Below are 21,059 nucleotides of genomic sequence, written 5' to 3'. Positions count from 1 at the left end.
ATCGACATAATAAAAATACCTTGAATTGCAATAAAAAATAATCTTCAAGTAAAAAGATAAGTCTTCATTAATAATAATAACCATCAAACTTGTTCAAGAACAATAATACTAAAAAACTGGAAAGTACTCTAACTAGCTAAAAATGGTAAAAAAAAATGCTATGTAATGTCTCGCTCCAAATCCCTTACAAAAAGATATTTATAAGATTTCTAAAATAGGAAACAAAATTATTCAAACCTTAGTCTAATTTTAGAAGTACAAAAAGATTAAATAGACCTAAAAATAGAAAAGTTAGCTCAGACCTGAAATTATGCCTGGTTCAATCGAACCAGACATAAATAAACAACTACTGCCTTGAAAATGGGGTGTAGGTCGATCGAACTGGTCATGGTTCGATCGAGCCATGACCTGATTTGGTTGGACCAATCTTTCGCCCTTCAATTCTAGATTATTCATTCCGCTTTTGCCCGATGCTCCAAAATAATATTATAAAAACCGAACCGATTACTAAACCGGTGAGACCATCGGTTTCCGGTTCAACTGGTTGAACCGTTTCTAAAATTTGTTAAAGAAAATAAATATCGGATAGTACACAATTCATAATAATTATATAGACTGTACAAGTGAAGGTCTATACACAAGTTACGCAACTAAAAATACAAGTGACAGTCTGGACATAGATGGAATAGTAATCATCCAAACTTTTTTCTAATTGACCAAACTTCACGCTAAACTATGCAACTAAATGTTAATTTGAGGAATAGACAAAATATATTGTACATAAAATTTAGAAATGATTAAATGTTAATCTGAAAAATAACAAAATATTGAGGGTCTTTTGAAATTTTTTTTAATGTTTTCAGTGGAGAGTGAAACTCACTCTAGGGGGTGCGACTAGGAAAAGGTTATGGAAGAGCTTTTTTGATGCTAAAGTGTTAAGTTGCGGGTTAGTTTGATCCACTTTCTTCAAAAATGACTTTTTTTGATATTTCGTGCCAAATTGAGGGGGTGAATTGATACTTTGTTCCTACCGTTTCAATCAAAATCAGCTCAACTCTTTCAATTTTCAAATTTACAATATGAATAAATTCTATTCATATGAAGACCACATCTGCTGCATACAAGAGATAAAGAAATAAAAAAAATTGATGCCTTACTCCAAGAAAATAATCCAAGAAGAAGAAATTAAAAAAATAAAAATATATTTTCTATTTGTTATCATACTTCCTCTAATTAAGTTGGGTTTGTTCTCAAAACCTATATTTATTTGTCACCTTTCTTTTAATTGCACACTTCATATTTTTCATTATATATAAGATTTTTTTGTTTTTGATTAATATCTATTTTGTGTTGATTCTAATTGAACCATCCGGTTTAATTTGGAATTTTGGTTCTGATTCTGTCCGGTTTCGGCGGTTTGATCCGGTTTAATCTGATTGGACCGTAGTTTTGGTTCTCAAGGGTAGTAAGACCGGATAGGTAGCCGGTTGAACCGGCCGTTCCGGTCCGATTTTTAAAACCCTGCTCCAAAATACTCCCAAAATACGCTGATTAACGTCCGCTACCATTCCTACAAAGCTCAAACATAAAATAAGACATAGAATACCAAACATGTGCAATTAAATCGTGATAACGAAACCAAAATACTCTACAGGAATAGAATTAATTCTACTGATATCAGTTAGAAACCTCTAGGGTTAGATGCTTGAGAAAGAGTATTTGTTTTTTACTCACCATGCTAGTCCAGATTGAGTCATATCCCAGTCATGAATGTAATGCACGTTTATATCTATTTCCGCATTTATTTCTAGTCTTTACTTTCTAGTATTTATTTTTGGATGTTCTATTTTATGAGACTGTTATTGCATGTATAACATGATTTATTCTACTTGAGATATACCTGCTAAATTGATAAAATTAATTAACCAAGTGCAAGAGTTAATTGTGTCCACGAGACCGAATCTTTCGGTCCGATGCACGGCGTCTTATGCATTCACAAGCGAATGGGATGTCTAGTCGGTAGAAAATTTATTTCCTAGCAAGTTAGGTGGTGACTCCATTTTCAAATAAAACAGTAGATTCCATAAGTCTGAGCGAACAGGGCTCCTCCGTTGTGTCCCCAAAAACATCCATCACTCACGGTGGAGATTCCACCAGGAATTTTTCAAGACCTATTTTAAATTTACAAAATCGAAAAATATTTTCAAATTGTTTTTTTTTGACATGATTACAGACTTGCTGATTTACTAATCTTATCGATTTACCATACATATCCATCACCTATGGCACAAAAGTAGAATGTTCTTGTCACGATCCAAATTATTAAGCCGAGATCAACGTTAGGGAATGGGAGTGCTAGCTCCGCAACCCGTAGCAAGCCAAAAATCACTATAAATTTTCGCAAATAAACAAACATGTTATGACCATACAAAAGGAAGCAAACATATTAACGTGTGTATATATATATATACTATTCGATCTATACGATACATATGGGCATTTCACTTTTTTAACTTGTACGTACTAACCCATCTATCGATCTATACAAAAGCTGTTAACATAAACAACATCAAACGATCATATCATCGACATCATATAATGTAGCCTAATCACGATATAAACCAATAACAGGTATAGACATAAGTTTGACATATAAACACCCTACTATACCAGGTGACGACTCTATCACCGTATACTACTGTAGCGCTAAGGGGACTCGTACTTTGTGCAAGCCAAGGACTTCCGGCACAAAAGATATTGACTTTCTGATCTGACACTAGCCACCTGAAAGGGGTAAACATCAACGGGGTCAGACAATGCTGAGTGAGTACAAAATTACTAATGGTACTACTCAAAATAATATCGCATTTCAAAACAAAACAAGTGTATATCTTATGAACATATTATATATTTCAAGTAATTGATCCAATCGAAACCTTAATCTTAAACCTATACCATTTTTTTATCTGTATCCTATTCGTATCATATCCATCTCACATCGTATCAAATCATTTTTATCCAAGTGGTACGGTCCCGAGATAGTTCAACTGAGTTAACAGCTATCACGTGGCATAATCCCGAGATAGTTCCACCGCGTTAACTCATGCCACTACTTAATCCCAAGGTGTGAGTCCCGAGATTGTTAAATCGAGTTAACTCACTAGATACAGGTCCTGAGATATTTCCAACCGAGTTAATCTCGTATCTATCAAACATAATCCTTCTTTTCATTCCCAAACATAGTCTACATATAATGAGTTCATATCAAACATTTCCAAATACCAACATCTATCAAGACTAATTATATGACTTACCCGGACACTGGTGATCACACAGCCTATTGACGCCCAATAGGTAGCTCGTTTCCCACGGATCATATACTAGTTTTCACAAGCTATTAATCGATAATTCGATATATAAAAGTCATATATATAACGAGAAAATAATAACTATAGCGTATAATACGCAGGAGTAGCGTGTACTCACCACTTGCTATCCCGAATTTTCGAAAATAGCAAAGTGATGTCACGTTCGTCACATTCGGTTCCCGTTGGTAGTCGCCTCGCCGAGTCTACGCAAAATTGGCATTCTTAAAGTTCAAAATGTCGCCTACAACTTCCGTTTAGGTCTCGGACTGAGATTAGCACCCGAAGATGTCGGAAACTAGTCCAGAAGTTATTTCCTAGGGGCTGTTTTAAAACTGTAGGGCAGACTGCACAACAAAACGTTCTGCTCCAAATGAACATCTTAAGGTCCGATTAGGAAAAACAGAAACTTAGACAATCATAGAAAACATCCCGAGTCTCGGTTGTCACCGAGCAGTGGTTTTCTTGCAGGTTTATATGTTGTGTGCTTATCCGCGAGACTAGCTATGAGTTTCGGTACAGCCATTTTGGTTCAGAGTTAGTGTTACGGCAAAACTATATGCGCGGCCCCCCAACCCCAATAAAAAAAATAAAAAAAAATTGTACACGAAAGTTTTCCTCATACGGCTCAAATCATTCTCAAATGCCCGGAGAGGCATCCTTTTCTTAGTTTGTTGTGTTGGTTCACACGCGCGCAAATGAGCACTAGCCGTAACAACAGAAAACTATGACCAATAGAATCCAACACTTAGCTACATCCGCACGTAAAAAGAATGTGGAAAATTGGATTTGGAAACAAGATAAAGTTTGTGAAGTCTTATTTGAAACAGGGCGATTTTAAAAGCTAGATAAAATTTGTTAGGCTGGTCTAAAAATAAATTTAATCATGGACATAGGACTTCTCTAGTGAAATAACTAATAGGATGATCTAACCCGTCCACTGATCTATCCAAAAGAGAACATAATTTCCGTTCCCTAAGGACTAGCAAGTTCTGTTTTAATATGGTTCCAGTTGCGCACAATGCCTCTCCAAATAGGAGAAGAGCTGTGCCCAGCTTAAGATTAGAGTTGATAAGAGGAAATTTGCAATATTTTGCCTCTAGTAGGAAGACCCCAAGCCAGTTTCATAAGGAACACATCATTGTAAGATCGAGCACGACACGACTTAGGTTGACAGATCCTATCCCAAGAGATGAGACTCGTCTTCTTCTTGGTAGAACTAGACCCCGAAAGACAAAGCTTATCAATATTTGTACAAGCATCTTTAAATAAGCTGGACGTTTGGATAGTATAGCTAGGAATTGACATGAGGCTAGACTTAACTAACGTTCTTCCTGCTAGCGACTTTATATAACTTGTTATATAAACAAACTGTTTTACATTATTAAAAATTCCTGAACAAGAGACGGACTGCACACATTCTATCCTTTAAACTCTATAGCGAATTTACAAAATGAATTCAGAAAACTTTAGCCGTACAAATACTCTATAAAACTTGTATAGGGGCAATAATGTACAACAAACCATGTCCGAGCAAAGACTGAAGCCAAATGTTACTTAACCTCGTCTCCTTCAACTTTCTCTTCAGAGGGTTCAGGTTTTATTACCACCACCGGTTCATTTTCTCCACTCGTGCTCACAGCATTTTCATCTACCCTTTCAAGGGTTTGAACATTAACCTTCTTCATTCCACTCTCACTGTCGGAAACGAGGTCACTTGAACCAGCCTGGGCAGTGTCGTCCTTATTTTTTTCAGATTCGTCTTCGCCACAGCCAGGAGATGTAGCACAGGAGACAACTGGGATTTTTTCAACTTGCGAGGGTGAAAGATCTTCACCATCAAAAGGGTCAGATTCCAGGTGAATTTCTAGTTCCGTCACCACACAAGAATCACCTCGAGATTTTTTTGATCCTTTCCTGGAAAGTACATGCTTTATTCCGCGAGCAGATTTCAAAAAGCTCTTTGCCCTTTCTTTTACATTTCCCTTGCCTGGAGTTTCTGGATCACTTCCATGCGGGCTCAAAATAACATCGTCTGAATTCTTAACCACCGTGGATCCAGAAATTCTGTCTTCCATTATGAAATTCATACCGATTTTCCTCTGATTAACTGCACTAATGTTAGCATAAGGAGATGGAATGGTATCCCCATTGCTTGCCACACTATCTTCATTTTTAGAACTTCTATGGAATACTGAGCTAATTTTACGTAAACCCCGCTGGACTCGATTCAATGGATCTTTACCTTCCCCATTTTCGTCAGTACTGCTGCTATCATTGTTAAGGGGTCCGGAAACAGGCAAATTAGTACTGCCAAATGAATCTCCAGGAACTTTACGGGTTTGACTATCGAGGCGCATACTCTTGCCTTTCCTTGGCTCCCATGGTTGTGACACTTCACTTCCTGGTTGATGAACCCATATCCCAGTCTGTTCTTGCCCTTCAATGTTAATCGGCTCAAAATTATCTCGCATTCTTGGAGACTTGTCTGCTGTTGAGGATGATGAAAAAGAATCCCTATTCCCAGACACGCTTTCAAAGGAATCTTGTATTTCCTCTTTGCTCAATGTATCTCCTTCAAAAAAATTAGCACCAACCTGAACAAAATAAATTCCAGGTTAATTTTAGATCCTCCATGATAAAAATGTACTCTCTGAAGATAAATAATCAGCACTACGTGGCACAGAAAAACGCTGAAATTAAAACGGAAAAAGATAATATAGAATTTATAAGTTTCAGAAGACTTTATGGAAATAGAAATAAAACGCTTAAATGTAGGACCTGAGAAGTTTCTGGGCAACATATGCATCCCTTACTGTTAATAGATATGTGGAAAATACCTTAGCATTTTCGTCAATAACAGTTATTGCAAGACGTAACCTCCCAATTTTGATATTCTGGAGAGGTAGCCACATCTCATGTCTCTGACCATCTCTAAGATCATTGATGTTGATGGTACAGTCCCTGCAGATAACAGCAGAAGATCAATTAGTTACAGCCATACAAAAAGTAAACACAGAAAGCTATATTGCTTGGCCCAAAGCAAAAATGAAAAATACAACTGTATAGTTAGAGGAAGAGACGAACCCAAGGGAATCATCAACAAAATGGTCCTTGTCACGAACGTCAATAGCCAGCACATTGGGCGACTCCCATGAACAAATGGGGATCTTAAATTCCTCCAGCCATTTTGGAGCCAAAGTTTTCCTCTGTATCTTTGTCCTGAATTTGTAAGGACCAAGTTGCCCTTTCACGTATGGATCAGCCAATCCTGAAAACAAAAACTACTTATTTTACCAATACATGAGAAACGTTAAAATTTGACATTAAAAGATAAAATAAGTATCAACCGTTTAAATCAGAGGGTTTCATGTCAGTTGCCTCCACAACTTCAACTTTTATAAAAGCAACGGGCTCCTTCTCATCCACAGAAAACCAACGTTCTGACAAGTAAACAATTATTAAGCAGGTTAAGACAATAGCTCACACGAATGCATTTATGCTACCATCACATTGTCAAATAACTTCTAGAATGACTCGTGGAAATAAAACAACAACAAAACCGTAAAGTCTTTGAACATAGAAAGGTACTTCATCCACAAACTAAGCTTTGCTCACAATAGATCACCGCAATATCAATCCAAGAAAAAAAAACTGCTGCTTCTTATGTCATTTGTTTTTTCCAAATGACAGATACCCTTTACATGAATCCTTTCCGATAAGACCAATGACTCCTAATCTATCAGTTAACAGCATAATAAAGTAAAAATCAAATTTTACTGTTATTTAATTAAATGTTTCAGAGGACATCTTTACAATCCACATACCATAAGGTAAAGCAGCAAATAGTCCTTCAAGAGCATGTTCAATACACAACACAAACAAATGAGCTTCTGAGATTTAAATGGACTTCTGAATTTTTAATAAAGAAAAACAGCAGTAAAAACCATCATTGTGAACTGAATCATATATCTGGAAAATACATACAACCCAAAAAAAATATTGAATGCTGACAGCGGATCTGGAATTTATTTAAAATTATTGTTCTAGAAAAAATAAACAGAAAAAAGAATCGGACGAGTGCTCGACTTAAAAGAAAACTATGTTCAATATGTGCAATTTCCTCAATAACAATGATAAATAAGGAGGCAACTTCTCTATTCAAATAATTGAAACAATTTTACAGGCAAAGTGATGTGTAAAAAGACTAGTGATGTGCCAAAAGACTAGTGACGTTTACTCATGATAGCAAAGTACTGTAAAGTCCTGTTAAACCAATTCAAATTGGTAATCACCTGGATTCGGTGAAGCAAATTTCTCCATGTCCACAACTAGCATATTAGGCTGCAAGTAGGGGAAAAATATCACACTTCTAAGAATACTAAAAACAATTTCATAAATATGAAGAAAATTGTCAGCCCATTTCATAAATGACTCTGCTTCAAATTGGTTTTGTCAGTCTTTAATTTGATGAAAGTCAACTAATTCATCTATACTGACTAAATAAAGTCAAAACTCACATAGTTTTTGTCAAAGGCATACCACTTAACATATGAAAGGACTAAAGCATGGAATTGCATAGAGCATGACCAAGATGTTCAATTTTTGCTTAAGGCTGGAATGGAGTGTGCACTAGGCCAAAATTATTGGGTTTTCGGTAAGTATTCCATAATTAAAGATCAGAACTCAATTCAAAAAAGTCTCAGCAGTTGAGAGCTATACCTGAACAAGTGTCTGCTCAAAGGCAACTGACAAGAGCTTGTCCTAATAAAAAAAATAGTCCATGTAAGATTTGGATAGAGTCAGTGAGTTGATACCCATATCTGTGTATGGGTGTTCTCTTTATATACAAGAGTGAAAACAGAAGAAATACAAAAACAATAATTAAATAAAAAAAATATAGCAATTATAATCTACAGAATGGTACTGAAAAATTATCTATATATAACTTACTAGCCATCCAGCTATTCCAGGAAGTTCAGTAACATCAAGCCCATGAGTGAAAATAGGTTTAACAGTCATTTGAAAATAAGGTGGCTCAGCAAAGCATATCCTCAAACGGCCAACGAAAGGCCAGTGGCTTAAAAACTTCACTCCAATCAAGACCTAAAAGAGACGAAAAAAAATTATGCAAAAATTGCAGTAAATAGATTGAGATGACTTGCTTAAAATGGCAATTCAAAATGTAACATAGAGTTGTACTTTCCAATTGTGAGAATATATGGATATGTTTATAAGTAGAGTTGCTAAAAGTTGCTCATCATGAAGTTGCATTGCATCTTGTAAGGATTTCTAAAGAAATAAATACAAAGCTCCAGATGATTAACAATGTTTTACTTTACACAATTAGACGTGGTTCCAAACACAGCTTTCAGAAATTAGTTCACGTTAAACTATAACAAGTTCTTTAAAGCACGAAATTCAATATACCTTCCCTTCAACATGCATGGCTGTCATATGCAACTTTGTCCACATTCCAAATCCCAATCTTCTCCTTAACTTGACGGCGAGTACAGCACTCATATCATCCGCAGTGCAGAAATTCATGCCTAATTCCATCACCTGCATTTTTCACACTTCAACTGTACCATTTAAAAGGAAAAAATAAAAATTGAAACCAAAAAGGTTAAGATAAACGAGAAAGATCAGCATGCTTGATGATATATACCAGATGGTCATCACCAGAACATTGGTGAAGAACCCTCATTTCAGTGAACAATGGTGGATTTCTTCCCAAATACATATGCTGAACGACAGCCTTTTTCTGCACATTCAACAAATGCAACCAGCAACCACTCACAATCTAAAACAGAAACATACTTCGAAAAAAAAAAAAACGAATGAGGCAACATGATATTCCGATAACCACATCCCACAAGATTGGTCAATTGACAATTCCATCATTCTCATGCTCTTTCATTAGCACATTAGCTAGCAAATAGGCCACACGGCTAGAAAGGGGAATAAAATGCGATTAAAGTTCAACATCTGCTCTACATATACAAAAGAATCACCTATGCTACTTGAACATACATACAGAAGTCAGTAACCACTATCCTACAAAATTTGGGTCTAGTAAAACAGTCTTTTTCTGTATTACCGATGTCTGAGTGTTGAGCTCTAACATCACGAGATCTTTCAGGTAAATATTAATGTGACTTAGTTATGCCTGCAGATATCAATCTAACACGAAATGCGGAGGAAACTAGGAAAGAAAAGGACTAAAGGGGAATCAAAATCAACAGACAGTAGCATTATAGTATGAAATCAAAAAAAAAAACCTTACAGCAGTCCATGGTTTATACTTCTCTAAGAACCAAGGTATAATGGGAAGTAGAATCTTCTGGGATGCAATTTGCTCCATACAAATGGGCCATATCTTTTCCACAGCATGGTTCAACCATCTAACACTTTCAGAATCAGAAAGTGACTGCACAAAGGGGGAAAAACACAAAAGAAAAATATATTCAAAAGTAACAAAATTTACTTCCAATAAGAAGAATATAACAACTCAAATCATACATTATCCAAGCATATACCTACTCTTTGAACTCAAATTAAACTTTACAAATAAAAAAAGTACCTAACAGCATAATTTTCATGATTCTAGATTCCAAAAAAACAAAAAAAAAAGTGGAAAAATTACTCTTTTCTGATTGGCCTGCTTTCTTTCCTGGTACTGCAGTTTCCTTATCAATCTCATAACATACCTCTCATGAATCTTCAACACAAAAATTACATCAAAACAATTAAAAACACAAACAAAACCTAACACAAAAATTAACCAAATTAAATCCAAATTAAAAACATAACCTACCGAGTAAAGATAAATTAAAGAAATAAAAAAGGCAACTGGGTGGCATCGATCCAAGTAATTAAGTAACCCAAGCAGAGTGAGTACAATACCCACATGATGCATCATTGATACCTCTGTCATATCCATTTTATTTTTCTATTTCTTACTGTTCATCTAAATATATATATGAAGAAGAACATAAAAAGTATTTAGAAGAGGATCAAAGATTTGAAAAAACACATCTAAAAATGGAATAAGAATCCCAATTAGAAAAAGATTAATTAAGTTAGAGAAGCAATGTATTATTGAAGGTTGACGGTTACCAAATACATTAACTGAAGCCAAACCGAGTAACAAGTTACTTTTATCTTAATTTAATACACAACTTGGTGAGGCGGGAGAGTCAATACGGTGACGTACTGATGGATCGGAACGGAGATATGGTTCCCATTTTTGTTTTTGTTTTTAGACCTGCATGCACTATTTAAATCCTAACGAAAAATAAAAAATAGGTACAAATGAACTTTTCTTTAAGTCGGGTATGAACAAAAATTATAATTTATTAAAAAACATTATTTATTAAAAAAAATAGTTATTAAAAAAATTATTATTTACTAAAAAGCTACTACTTATTAAAAAAGTATTACATATAAAAAATTTATTAAAAATGTATTCTTTTACAAAATATTTTTTTAATTAACAATTAATTTGAAAAGAAGTAATTATATTAAAATAAAGTAGTAAAGTGCAAAAAATAATAATTTGTTGTTTTATGAAGAAAATTATTAAAAACAAAATTATCTATTAATTATTTATTTAAACAATAATTAGTGTGAAAATACTTATTTTAAAATGTGGGAGTAAATATTTGTTCCTTTTAATTATATTTGAAAATAATGTACATAAATATATATCAAGAATTTGAGTTTGTTGAAATGGTGTTGCCTATGGGGGAGTACAGGGTTAAAGAGATTGTGTGGGAGCAATGAAAGGATGAGTGACCTATTAGGAAGTGTGCGAAAATCGCATGAGGATGACAGTGGGTGATCTATCGCGAGTGGTTGGGTAATCGTGGGATATAGATTAAATGTGTAATATCCCAAAAATTTGGTGTTTCGTAAGTAAGTGGTGCGTCTCATTTTCAATTGTCAAAATGAGAAAAAATAAAAATTTAGCGGAATAGTTAAATAAAAGAGGACTCGAGAAGGTCGATATTAAAATTCTAGAGAAAAATACAAGAATATTACATTCACGCTTATTTTTACTCCATTAGCCACTTTTATTTTTTTTTACATTTTCTAATTATTTTTTCTTACTTTTGATAACTTAGTGTTTCAAATTATTTCATCTTCTAACCATTCTTAATTACTCACACATGTCTACAGCGTTTGATTAAAAAAAAAGCATAATGAAAGGACTGTTACTGTAATCAACGTCATCTAAAACAACAGTCAAGTTCAGTATGTCAATTTTTTCCCTCTTTTTTCATACTTTCAATCATCTAATTTTGTTCATTGCTCTGTCAAATTCGCTATATATTTTTCCGCCAATTTTTTTCTTTTTTTATAGTCTGACCGCCAATAACTTAGTTCCGATATGGTTGGACAAAAATCGACAGCCACCGCTTTAAGCTTTCACCTGGAATCCTAGAGGAAAATTTAAGCCCACCATGGTTAATTTCTTTTTTTTTTCCATTATTTCATTTCTTGGTTTGGTGTGTGATGGGTTTAATTTTGTGCATATTTCCAATTAAAATTATTAATTGCGTAGTCTATGTATTATGATCAATATTATCTTGTTGTAGAGCTACCCTTTTATTCACTCACTAAATAATAACTATTTGACAATTATTATGACCGGAGTTTTTTTTGAAATTTGTTTGTTATAAGTGAGGTCGTAAATATATATTTTAAATATAGAATAATTAGTGATGCATATAAGTTGTTTGATAGAATGTCTGAGAGAAATTTGGTTTTATTTGAAATACTATTATCTCTGGATATGCACAAAATGAGTTAGCCAAATGATTCCTAGAATGTTTGAGGAATGACATACGTCTGATTTTGCGAAGCTATTTCGATGCGAAAAAATTGCTATTTGGCTGTAAGATGTTTGAAATACTTCGTTTTACTATGAAATTCTGAGACGTAGAACGTTATGATTCTTTTTGAAATTCTAAGACGTATTTATACTGTTTTTTAGGTGTATCTTATAGATGTATCTGAAATGTATTATTTTTATATTTTTATATGTATTACGTGATATTTATTAATCTGTTTTTGCTTACTAATTTTTCTCTTTTGTTTTGCAGTTTGATGGTTGCATCAATATATTTTGCAAGAAGTTTAGTCTACATCATTTATTTTGAAAAATGTAGCTAAGCTGGTTTTGAGACGTATCTGCGTTGTTTTTTAGATGTATCTGAAATGTTTTTAAAATGTACATGATTTGTTTATGAAATGCATCTGAATTATTTTTGAGATTAACTTTATTGTGTTTCTAATGTAAATATAAACATGGTTAATACATTTATATATATATATATATATACTTATTTTTTTCGACATGGCTGATTAAATATCTTTATTTTTGTTTAATGATTTTTTTCTTCTGTTTTGTAGTTTGATTGTTTCATCAATATTTTTTGCAAAAAATTTAGACTACTTTCTTTATTTTGAAAAATGTATCTGGGTTGGTTGTGAGACGTATCTATGTTATTTTTGAGATGTATATGAAATGTTTTTAAAATGTACATGACTTGTTTCTGAGATGTATCTGAATTATTTTTGAGATTTAATTTGTTATGTAAATTAAAAAAATATAAATACTTATATTTTTGATATATACTCGTATGCAAGATTAACTTCAACTGTTGATAAATTTAATGAAGGCATTATATAATTATTTGTTTAATTTATTATGCATATACATATTGGATACATTTAAAATATATTGTATATACACTATTGATATATTGTAGATAAATCGATGATACATTATCTGCGTTGTTTTTGAGATGTGTCTAAAAAAATTTAAAATGCACATGGCTTGTTTCTCATATGTATCTAAATTATTTCTGAAATTTAATTTGTTATGTAAAGTAAAAAAATGTAAATATTTACATTTTCAATATAAACTCGTATATGTAAGATAAACGTTAACTGATGATAAAATCAATGAAGGCATATATAGTTGCTTGATCAGTTTACTATGTATATATATTGAATACATTAATGATACATCATATATACACTATTGATACATTGTAGATAAGTTATCGATACATTATAGATACACAACTGATACATCGCATATCCAAATTTTATTTTTTTGATTATTTTAATGAAATAAATTTTATAGATACACCATAGATGATAAATCTTAAAATCATATGCTCTTATTAACAACATATTGCTTGATCTGCCTTAAACTTATAGCTATATCTAAATAAAACTTAAATTGGTTCAGTTTTTATGTATATGTTATTATGTATATATATTAGACAGTCTAATACATAGTATATACAATATTGATACATCGTTAATACATTGCTTATTATAACTTCCAGACAGTCTTAAACCCATAATAATTATTTTCAACGAATGAATTTTGGAGATACTGATACATTGTAGATACATCGTCGATGCATTATTTTCGATGAACAAAAATAATTCAAATATTCTATTTAAAGAACCCATTATGAAAAATCCACATTCTCACCTAATCCAAGTTTCTAGGTTCTTATAGACTTGAAACAGATTCATCCAATAATAAAAATTTAGACAATTGCCTAACTAGTGAAATTGGTTGATTAATTGACCAAATAAAATCATAAAAACTGAAATTAAGTTGCAAATATGTTTTGATACATTAATTATACATAACAGATACATAAACGATACGTGTTTAAATAATTTTGGCACGCTTTTCTGACATGCGTGTCAGACGCGTTACTGTCATATTTTGACGCGTTTTGACAGCTGTTTGAGTGCTGTTAACACGTTTTTTTGACTTTTTTTATACTTTAAGTTTGTCATTTGTCTATTATTTAGTAGTTGGTTAGAAAATGTAAACTTTCTCCTTGTTTTGTCATGAATGTAAAGAATTTGGGTTTTGGCCATTTGAGTAATATTTGTGTATTTTGCAATATTTTTGTTTGTTTCTCAAAATTCTAATAAGGAAATTTCAATATTAAAATTCCATATAAGAAATGGAATTGGATTTAAAAGGAGTATATGGAGAAATGGATAAGTGTATTTAATCTCAAAATTGGAAAATAATATATTTATTTCGAAAAAATATAATTTAAATAAGTTATTAACGGGAATTAGTATTTTTAAAAATAATATCGATTAATTGGATATCGATATTTATTAAAGATAAATATGAACGAAAAAAGTAAGAAAATAAGCATTTTATCTCAAATTGGAAATTGAGTGTTTTTTGCCGAAATTTATTAAAATAAATTATCGGAAATGGAGTTATGAGATACAGAGGTGATATTATTTATTTGAATAATAAATAATATAAAATCTGTTGAGGTTAAGAAATCGGGTAACTGATCGATGAAATTGGGCAATTTGTAAGTTAGGAATCGAAACGGTTTAAGTCGATTTCTTGAAGGATCAAAGGACCTTTAGCCAAACCCATTAAAATCAAATCCAATTGATTGTAATTCAGCAAAATATCATTTCTTCAGCTGAAACAAAATAAAACCCGTATGTTTTCTTTCCCAATTCAACATTCACCAAAATCTCAAATAGTCATAATTTTCTCAAATCTCATTTGAATTGAGCAATTCTTGCGATCACGAAACGAGCAGAGAATCCTCTATCTATATAGCCCAAAAAATCAAGATAAGGATCTCATTATCTATTTAGGGTTTCTGAGCTTTTGATTTCGGCTTTGGGTGATTATGATGTTGATTTGTGTGATTGATGTTTGTAAGATGACTATGAGTTTGTTTGAAGGATTTTGATGGTGAATTTTGGAGTTTCGACCTTTGGTAAAGAAACATCAACTAAGGTGAAGGTAAATATGAACTTGATTAGGTTTTTGTTAAATGATTGAACGAGAAATTAGCCTAAGGTTCAGCAATTGTATGGAATTATGGTGTTTGATTATAAATGATCATGGATTAAGGAATTGTGTTGTTACTGAATGGAAATGAAAAAGAAGGGGGGGGGGGAGGGGGTTAGGCTATGGTCTTAGGTCCATGATTAAGGTATATTGATATGCTATAAGCATTGGATTTGAGTTAGTATAGCTTAATCAAAGTTGTATCTCATGTTAAACTTTGATTGGAAATTGAATTATGGTTCGGCCTTATTGTTAAATTCATGTTGAAATGAGTAGGATGATGATTAAGATATGGATTGTGAAGTGTTAGGATTGAATATAATGGTTGGATTGTAAAGATAAAGAAAAAATGGTTTCCATAACATTTAGTCCCTACGTGTAGTAATTACAATTTGAATCAACGGGAGTTAGTTTTATGATTTAGTGATAAATCGTTAAATAATTCTAAGTAAACCATAAATCATTCTAAATGATAATTGTAAGGCATGAAAGTTATAAAAAGACTAAAGTTAAGTCAATATAGTAAGTCGAGTTAAAGTGATTAGGAGTTAATAGTAAAACGATATTGAGTTAAAGTGATAAGTCAAGATTGAGATAAGTCGACCTAAGTTTATAACTTAGGAATTATTATATTGATTATACGGTTATTAATTAAACGTATTTGATTGTATTTTGCGATAGACATATCGACGAGCTTTACGATTAATAGCATCGGCATAACGAAATTCGGCCGACGTAAAATTATTGTGATAATTGGATAGCAAGTAGTGAGTATATTTTACTTACGCGTATTATCGTATTGAAATTATTTGATATACTATATGAATAGTATGTAAATGCATCATATAAAATATATGTATCGAATTGTTTGTATTGGATTGTATTGAATAAATTGGATTGAGTTATATTTGAATTGGATTGTATTGTTTTGCTTATTTGACGATTGTGTTAGAAAATGTGAATTTGTATACAATCTGAATAAGTTATATGATCACAGAGTCAAGTCAGTCTAGACGATAGAAATAGATCAAAATAGACTAACTTATATCGCGATAGACACGAGGTTGAACTTGGTGGAACTATCTCGGGACCTGTGTTTAGGCAGTTGAACTCGGTGGAACTATCTCGGAACATGTGTCTAGGGAGTTGAACTCGGTGGAACTATCACGAGACTCACCTTGAATCGAATGGATTGAGTGTGATACGAGTTGAATTTTGTAGAACTATTCCGGGACTGTATCACTGGGTATAGATTGTACGCGGTCAAACTATCCCGGGATCTTACCAAAAAGGACACGAGAAATTAGTACTCTTGATAAGTCTAGGAAGATATCTAGGTTAAGAATTGTCCAGAATTAAGATTATGATCGGATGAAATACTTGTTTAAGTGAATTGTCTATGATTGTAAAAGTGTAAAATGTTTTAAAAAGCGATGCCTATTCTGATAATATGTTAAATAACAAATATCTCATCTAGCTTAAAGCTGACCCTATTATTAAAAATATTTTCAGGTAGCTAGACTCTGGACTTGGCTAGAAGTCCATCCTTTGACCGGAAGTCAATTTTCTATGTACAATCCCGACTTCCCTAGTTGTTGTAATAGTATATCGTTTTGATCGAGTCGTGGCATATTCAGCAGTGTAATATGTTGTTTTCCATTGGTGTTTTACATATATGAATTTAGTTGGCTACGATAAGCATGTTTTGTTCCACAAAGGTAGGTGCATGTGAGGTAATCTTATACACTAGTATGTAATGGGCTGGTACGTATAGGATACGGAAACAGTAAGCCCATGTATTTATATCGATTGTTTACTAGTGTATAAGTGTGTATTTGTATAAATGCTTTCGTTTGTAAGGTCATTGTATGATTGATAGTTGCGAAAAGGTTTTAGTGAGTTTGGGCTTGCTACGGGTTTCGGAACTACCATTTCCATTCCCTAGCGTCGGTTTCGACTCGAGAAATTAGGTCGTGACAAAATAATATTTCATTTTACGATTTAATTAAAAATAGTGACGGATTAAAATTCGTTTAGCTACGAACAATTTAGCGACGGATTCAATTCGTCGTTAAAGTCATTTAGCGACAGATTTGTGTCATTGAATGACGGAAAAATCCATCGCTAAATGACAAATTTCTAATAGTGTAGAACTGATGGAACGAGCTACCTATTGGACATCTACATAAAATCAAGCCTAGAAATGAGATATATAATATATATATATATATATATATATATATATATATATATATATATATATATGGGAAAGGACAAATGAAAATGTTAGGTACAAGGTTAACTCCTTAAAATAGTCTCTTAGGACTCATGAGAGAATTAAAGTCGGTGGGGTTATCACTCAAGACCTTTATCTTATAATTTAAACTCAGTAGAGCAAAGCCTCCCAAGACTTGCAGTGAGTTATACTCGGTAAAGCTATGATATCTTGGGATGAACAAGTTGTGGATTAATAGTTGGACAACAGTAAACTCGAAGAGCATCATTTTCTCGAAACTGTGCCCTCTTCGGGTAAGATGATCATGTGATTGATACTGAGTATTATAAAAATTAATCTAATAATGATTAGGGTTTTATTTGAATCTGTGTTTGGTTAAAAGTATTACCTATGAGATTTCTAGTTTATTAAACTTAATTTTTTTAGTAATAATATGAACTCACTTAAATTTATTTTGGTCCGCTGATTTTTTATCTCAATTTTAAGGAAGTGTATAGTTCATGAAATCGACTTCCGATCTCTTCTTCACAAAAATAATTTGCATGTATTGATGTATGTATATACATCATTTTTGGACTCTAAGCAAATTCTAGTGGGACTAGTATATAATTTTGAGACTGTCTGTACTTGTGAACATTTACATTCCAATTAAAATCCGGTGTTAGTGATATGACATGTGCAAGTACAAAAATAAAAATACGAGAAAAATAGTCTACATGTAAATAGTCGTATTTAAAGATATGCATGCAGGTGTGGAGAGAAAAATAAAATAAAAAAGTATATGCTAATTAATAATAATTGAATGTGTATTGAGATATTACTAATACTCATGTGAATAACAAAAGTTTAATGATAACAACAATGGGTCAATATGTGTAATTTACATGCATGAGATGAGAGTATGGTTAAAGGTTTGTTAGGGATTGCGGCTCTACAACTCCCATTTTCTAGAGGCGGTTATGGAGCGCGATATCGTGTCGTAACAATCTATTTTATTTTTTAATATTGGATAGTTTTATTTATAAATATCAAATTTATATATTTTATTTGGCATGTCAAACATTTTTTTATTTGCTTAACATTTTATTTTGTTTAACTCCAAATCATAGAAGAGTAATATATTGCTAGTTATTAATTTCTCATATCATTTCATTATATGGATCAATATAATGTGTAGTAATTAATATTCTTGAACTCGTACAAGTAAAATACAATTTTGAGAATGGAAAAATATACCTCATCTTTTTTGAGTTGGTAATAGCTATGATCATTTGGAACTCTGTAAGATATTGAAATAGCTTTAATGGCAGCATAGAAATTTAGTGCTTTATTTGAACTTCCTTCCTCAAGTTCTGTTTTTGGTCTTGGTGACTACTTTTTGCATATTATAGAGTCACAATGAGGATATTCAAAAATAAAATTATAATAATGTAGCAGAAGCTAATAAAAGCAAAAATCAATTATATTATATTATTTTAATAGGTACTTTTATTTTTGGTAATTTAAAACATAAATTAATAACGTTTTTTAATTTAGCAAACCGAGAAATAATAAAAAAAAATATTGATAAGATATTGAGATTGAAGATAAAATATATATTACCCAACATTATTCCAAATTACATATATAATTAAATACTAGTCGTATTTTGAGGACAATCCTTCTTTAAAATAACTCTACAGAAGCAACAAAATCTAACCTGCTTAACATAACCTATATTGGTAGCATTAAAATGACACTCACTATAGTATTTATTCATGATGTTTGTTAGTCATGAATCTTGTCACAATCAAATTTAAATATATTTAGTAACTTTTAGCCCACGTAAATTTTTACTAGAATTAGTAAAAAAATCTATTTAAGCTTACTGGATAATTTTAGCAGTTTTTCTTTCCTATATATATACAAGGCTAAATTCATCTTTAGGTTCCTGTACATTCGGATTTTATTTATTTGGTACTTTTTAATTTTTTTTGAAAAAGACTAAATAAACAAAAAAAATAAAAATATAGAAGTATTAAGATGAGTTAGGCCATCATTTAATAACAGTCAGGCCATGTGTTCACAATTTTCGTCCGTAAAAAGTGTATTAACTAAACAATACTATAATATTCGGACCTATTGAATAACAAACTTTGAGAAGTGACCAGATAAATAAAAAAAATTAAAAATATGAAGGGCTTTTGATAGATTAAGTCTTTATTTTTTAGAGTTTCGAACACCCAAAAGAGACGAATAAGTTTAAAATAAGTTAGGTATAAGAATCAGAAAAAGGTAAAAATTTAAAAAAGGATCTGATAAACAAAAATTTGACAATACAGATCCCTAAATATGGTTTCGGCAATGTATAAAAACTTCTAAAAATATCCAGTAAGCTTAATTAGATTCCTCCTAAGCCTACTAATATTTTACGCCGAGTAAAAACTACTTAATATATTCAAATTCGAGAATGACAAGCTAACACCATAAATACTCTAATGAGTTTCTTTTTAATTTAAGCAATAAGTTGATATAAGTAGGTTATATTTTGTTGCTCTTGTAGAGTTATTTTCTTGAAGGATTGTCATCAAAATACGACCGGTGTTTAATTATTTATTTTATACTAGAATAGTATTATGGTAATATATAGTTTATTTTCAACCTCAATTTTTTATGGATTTTTTTTATCATTGCTCGGTTTGTTAAATTATGAAACATTGGTATCTTTTGTTTTGAATTACCAAAACTAAAAGTACTTATTAAAATAAAATGATACAAGTAATTTTTGTTTCTTTTCTTAGCTTCTGCTACATAATTACTATAATTTTATTTTGGATGTCCTTATTATGACTCTATATCATGCTTGCCAAAAGCAGACGCCAGAATAAAAAAAAAACAGAACTTGTGGAAGGAAGCTCAAATGAAGCACTAAACTCCTATGCTGCCATTAAAGTTGTTCCAATATCTTACAGAGTTCAAGATGATCATAACTATTACCAATTCAAAAAAAATGGGGTATATTTTTTCATTCTCAAAAATATATTTTACTTGTACAAGTTCAAGAATACTAATTACTAAACATTACATTGATCCATATAATGAGATGAGCTGAGAACTAATATCTAGCAATATTATTCTTTTATTACTTGAAATTAAACAAAATAAAATGTTAAGCAAATGAAAAAACTTTTTGATGTTCAAAAAGATAATATAAAAATTTAAAATTGACAAATAAAAATCGATCCAATATAAAAATAAAATAAATATATTATCACGACATGATTCATGATCCATAAACGGCACTAGAAAATAAAAATTGTAGTTTCGGAACCCATAACAAACCTTCAACCACACTCTCATACACGTTAATTCCACATATTGACCCATTATTCCTATGATCAAATTTTTATTATTACATGGGTATTATTATCAAATATCTCAATACGCATTCAATCATTATTAGCATGCATTATTTAATTTTCTCTCTTTTCCACACTTGCATAGTTGCATGTATATCTTTAAACACATTCATTTATGTCACTACCACATAAGTCACTTTCAGCAACACTAGGTAAGTGTTGCTATATGTGTAAAAACCATTGCC

At 31.7% G+C, this 21,059-nt stretch overlaps 1 protein-coding gene across 3 annotated transcripts; it reads right to left on the bottom strand.

Annotated features, from left to right (window-relative positions):
• Window positions 1-4,683: 4,683 nt before the first annotated feature.
• Window positions 4,684-10,554, bottom strand: LOC126668900 (C2 domain-containing protein At1g53590-like). 3 transcript variants are annotated; one of them, XM_050362126.2, is made up of 12 exons: window positions 10,183-10,554; window positions 10,012-10,086; window positions 9,652-9,795; window positions 9,034-9,129; window positions 8,796-8,927; window positions 8,319-8,471; window positions 8,088-8,129; window positions 7,661-7,709; window positions 6,716-6,808; window positions 6,453-6,636; window positions 6,206-6,329; window positions 4,684-5,962 (listed from the first exon to the last, which is right to left on the bottom strand). In XM_050362126.2, exons 1-12 carry the CDS (start codon window positions 10,306-10,308, stop codon window positions 4,919-4,921), a joined length of 2,262 nt encoding a protein of 753 aa, XP_050218083.1. In that variant the 5' UTR covers window positions 10,309-10,554; the 3' UTR covers window positions 4,684-4,918. The 3 variants fall into 3 exon arrangements, with proteins under 3 accessions (XP_050218083.1, XP_050218084.1, XP_050218085.1); XM_050362127.2 differs by lacking the exons at window positions 10,012-10,086; window positions 10,183-10,554 and having other exon boundaries at window positions 9,647-9,744; XM_050362128.2 differs by lacking the exons at window positions 9,652-9,795; window positions 10,012-10,086; window positions 10,183-10,554 and having other exon boundaries at window positions 8,796-8,947; window positions 9,034-9,113.
• Window positions 10,555-21,059: the final 10,505 nt, after the last annotated feature.

This window comes from Mercurialis annua, linkage group LG2 (assembly GCF_937616625.2).
Source record: "Mercurialis annua linkage group LG2, ddMerAnnu1.2, whole genome shotgun sequence".
Taxonomy (NCBI): Eukaryota; Viridiplantae; Streptophyta; class Magnoliopsida; order Malpighiales; family Euphorbiaceae; genus Mercurialis; species Mercurialis annua.
The sequence above is the reverse complement of the archived record's forward strand: the minus strand, read 5'-3'. Positions and strand labels throughout refer to the sequence as shown.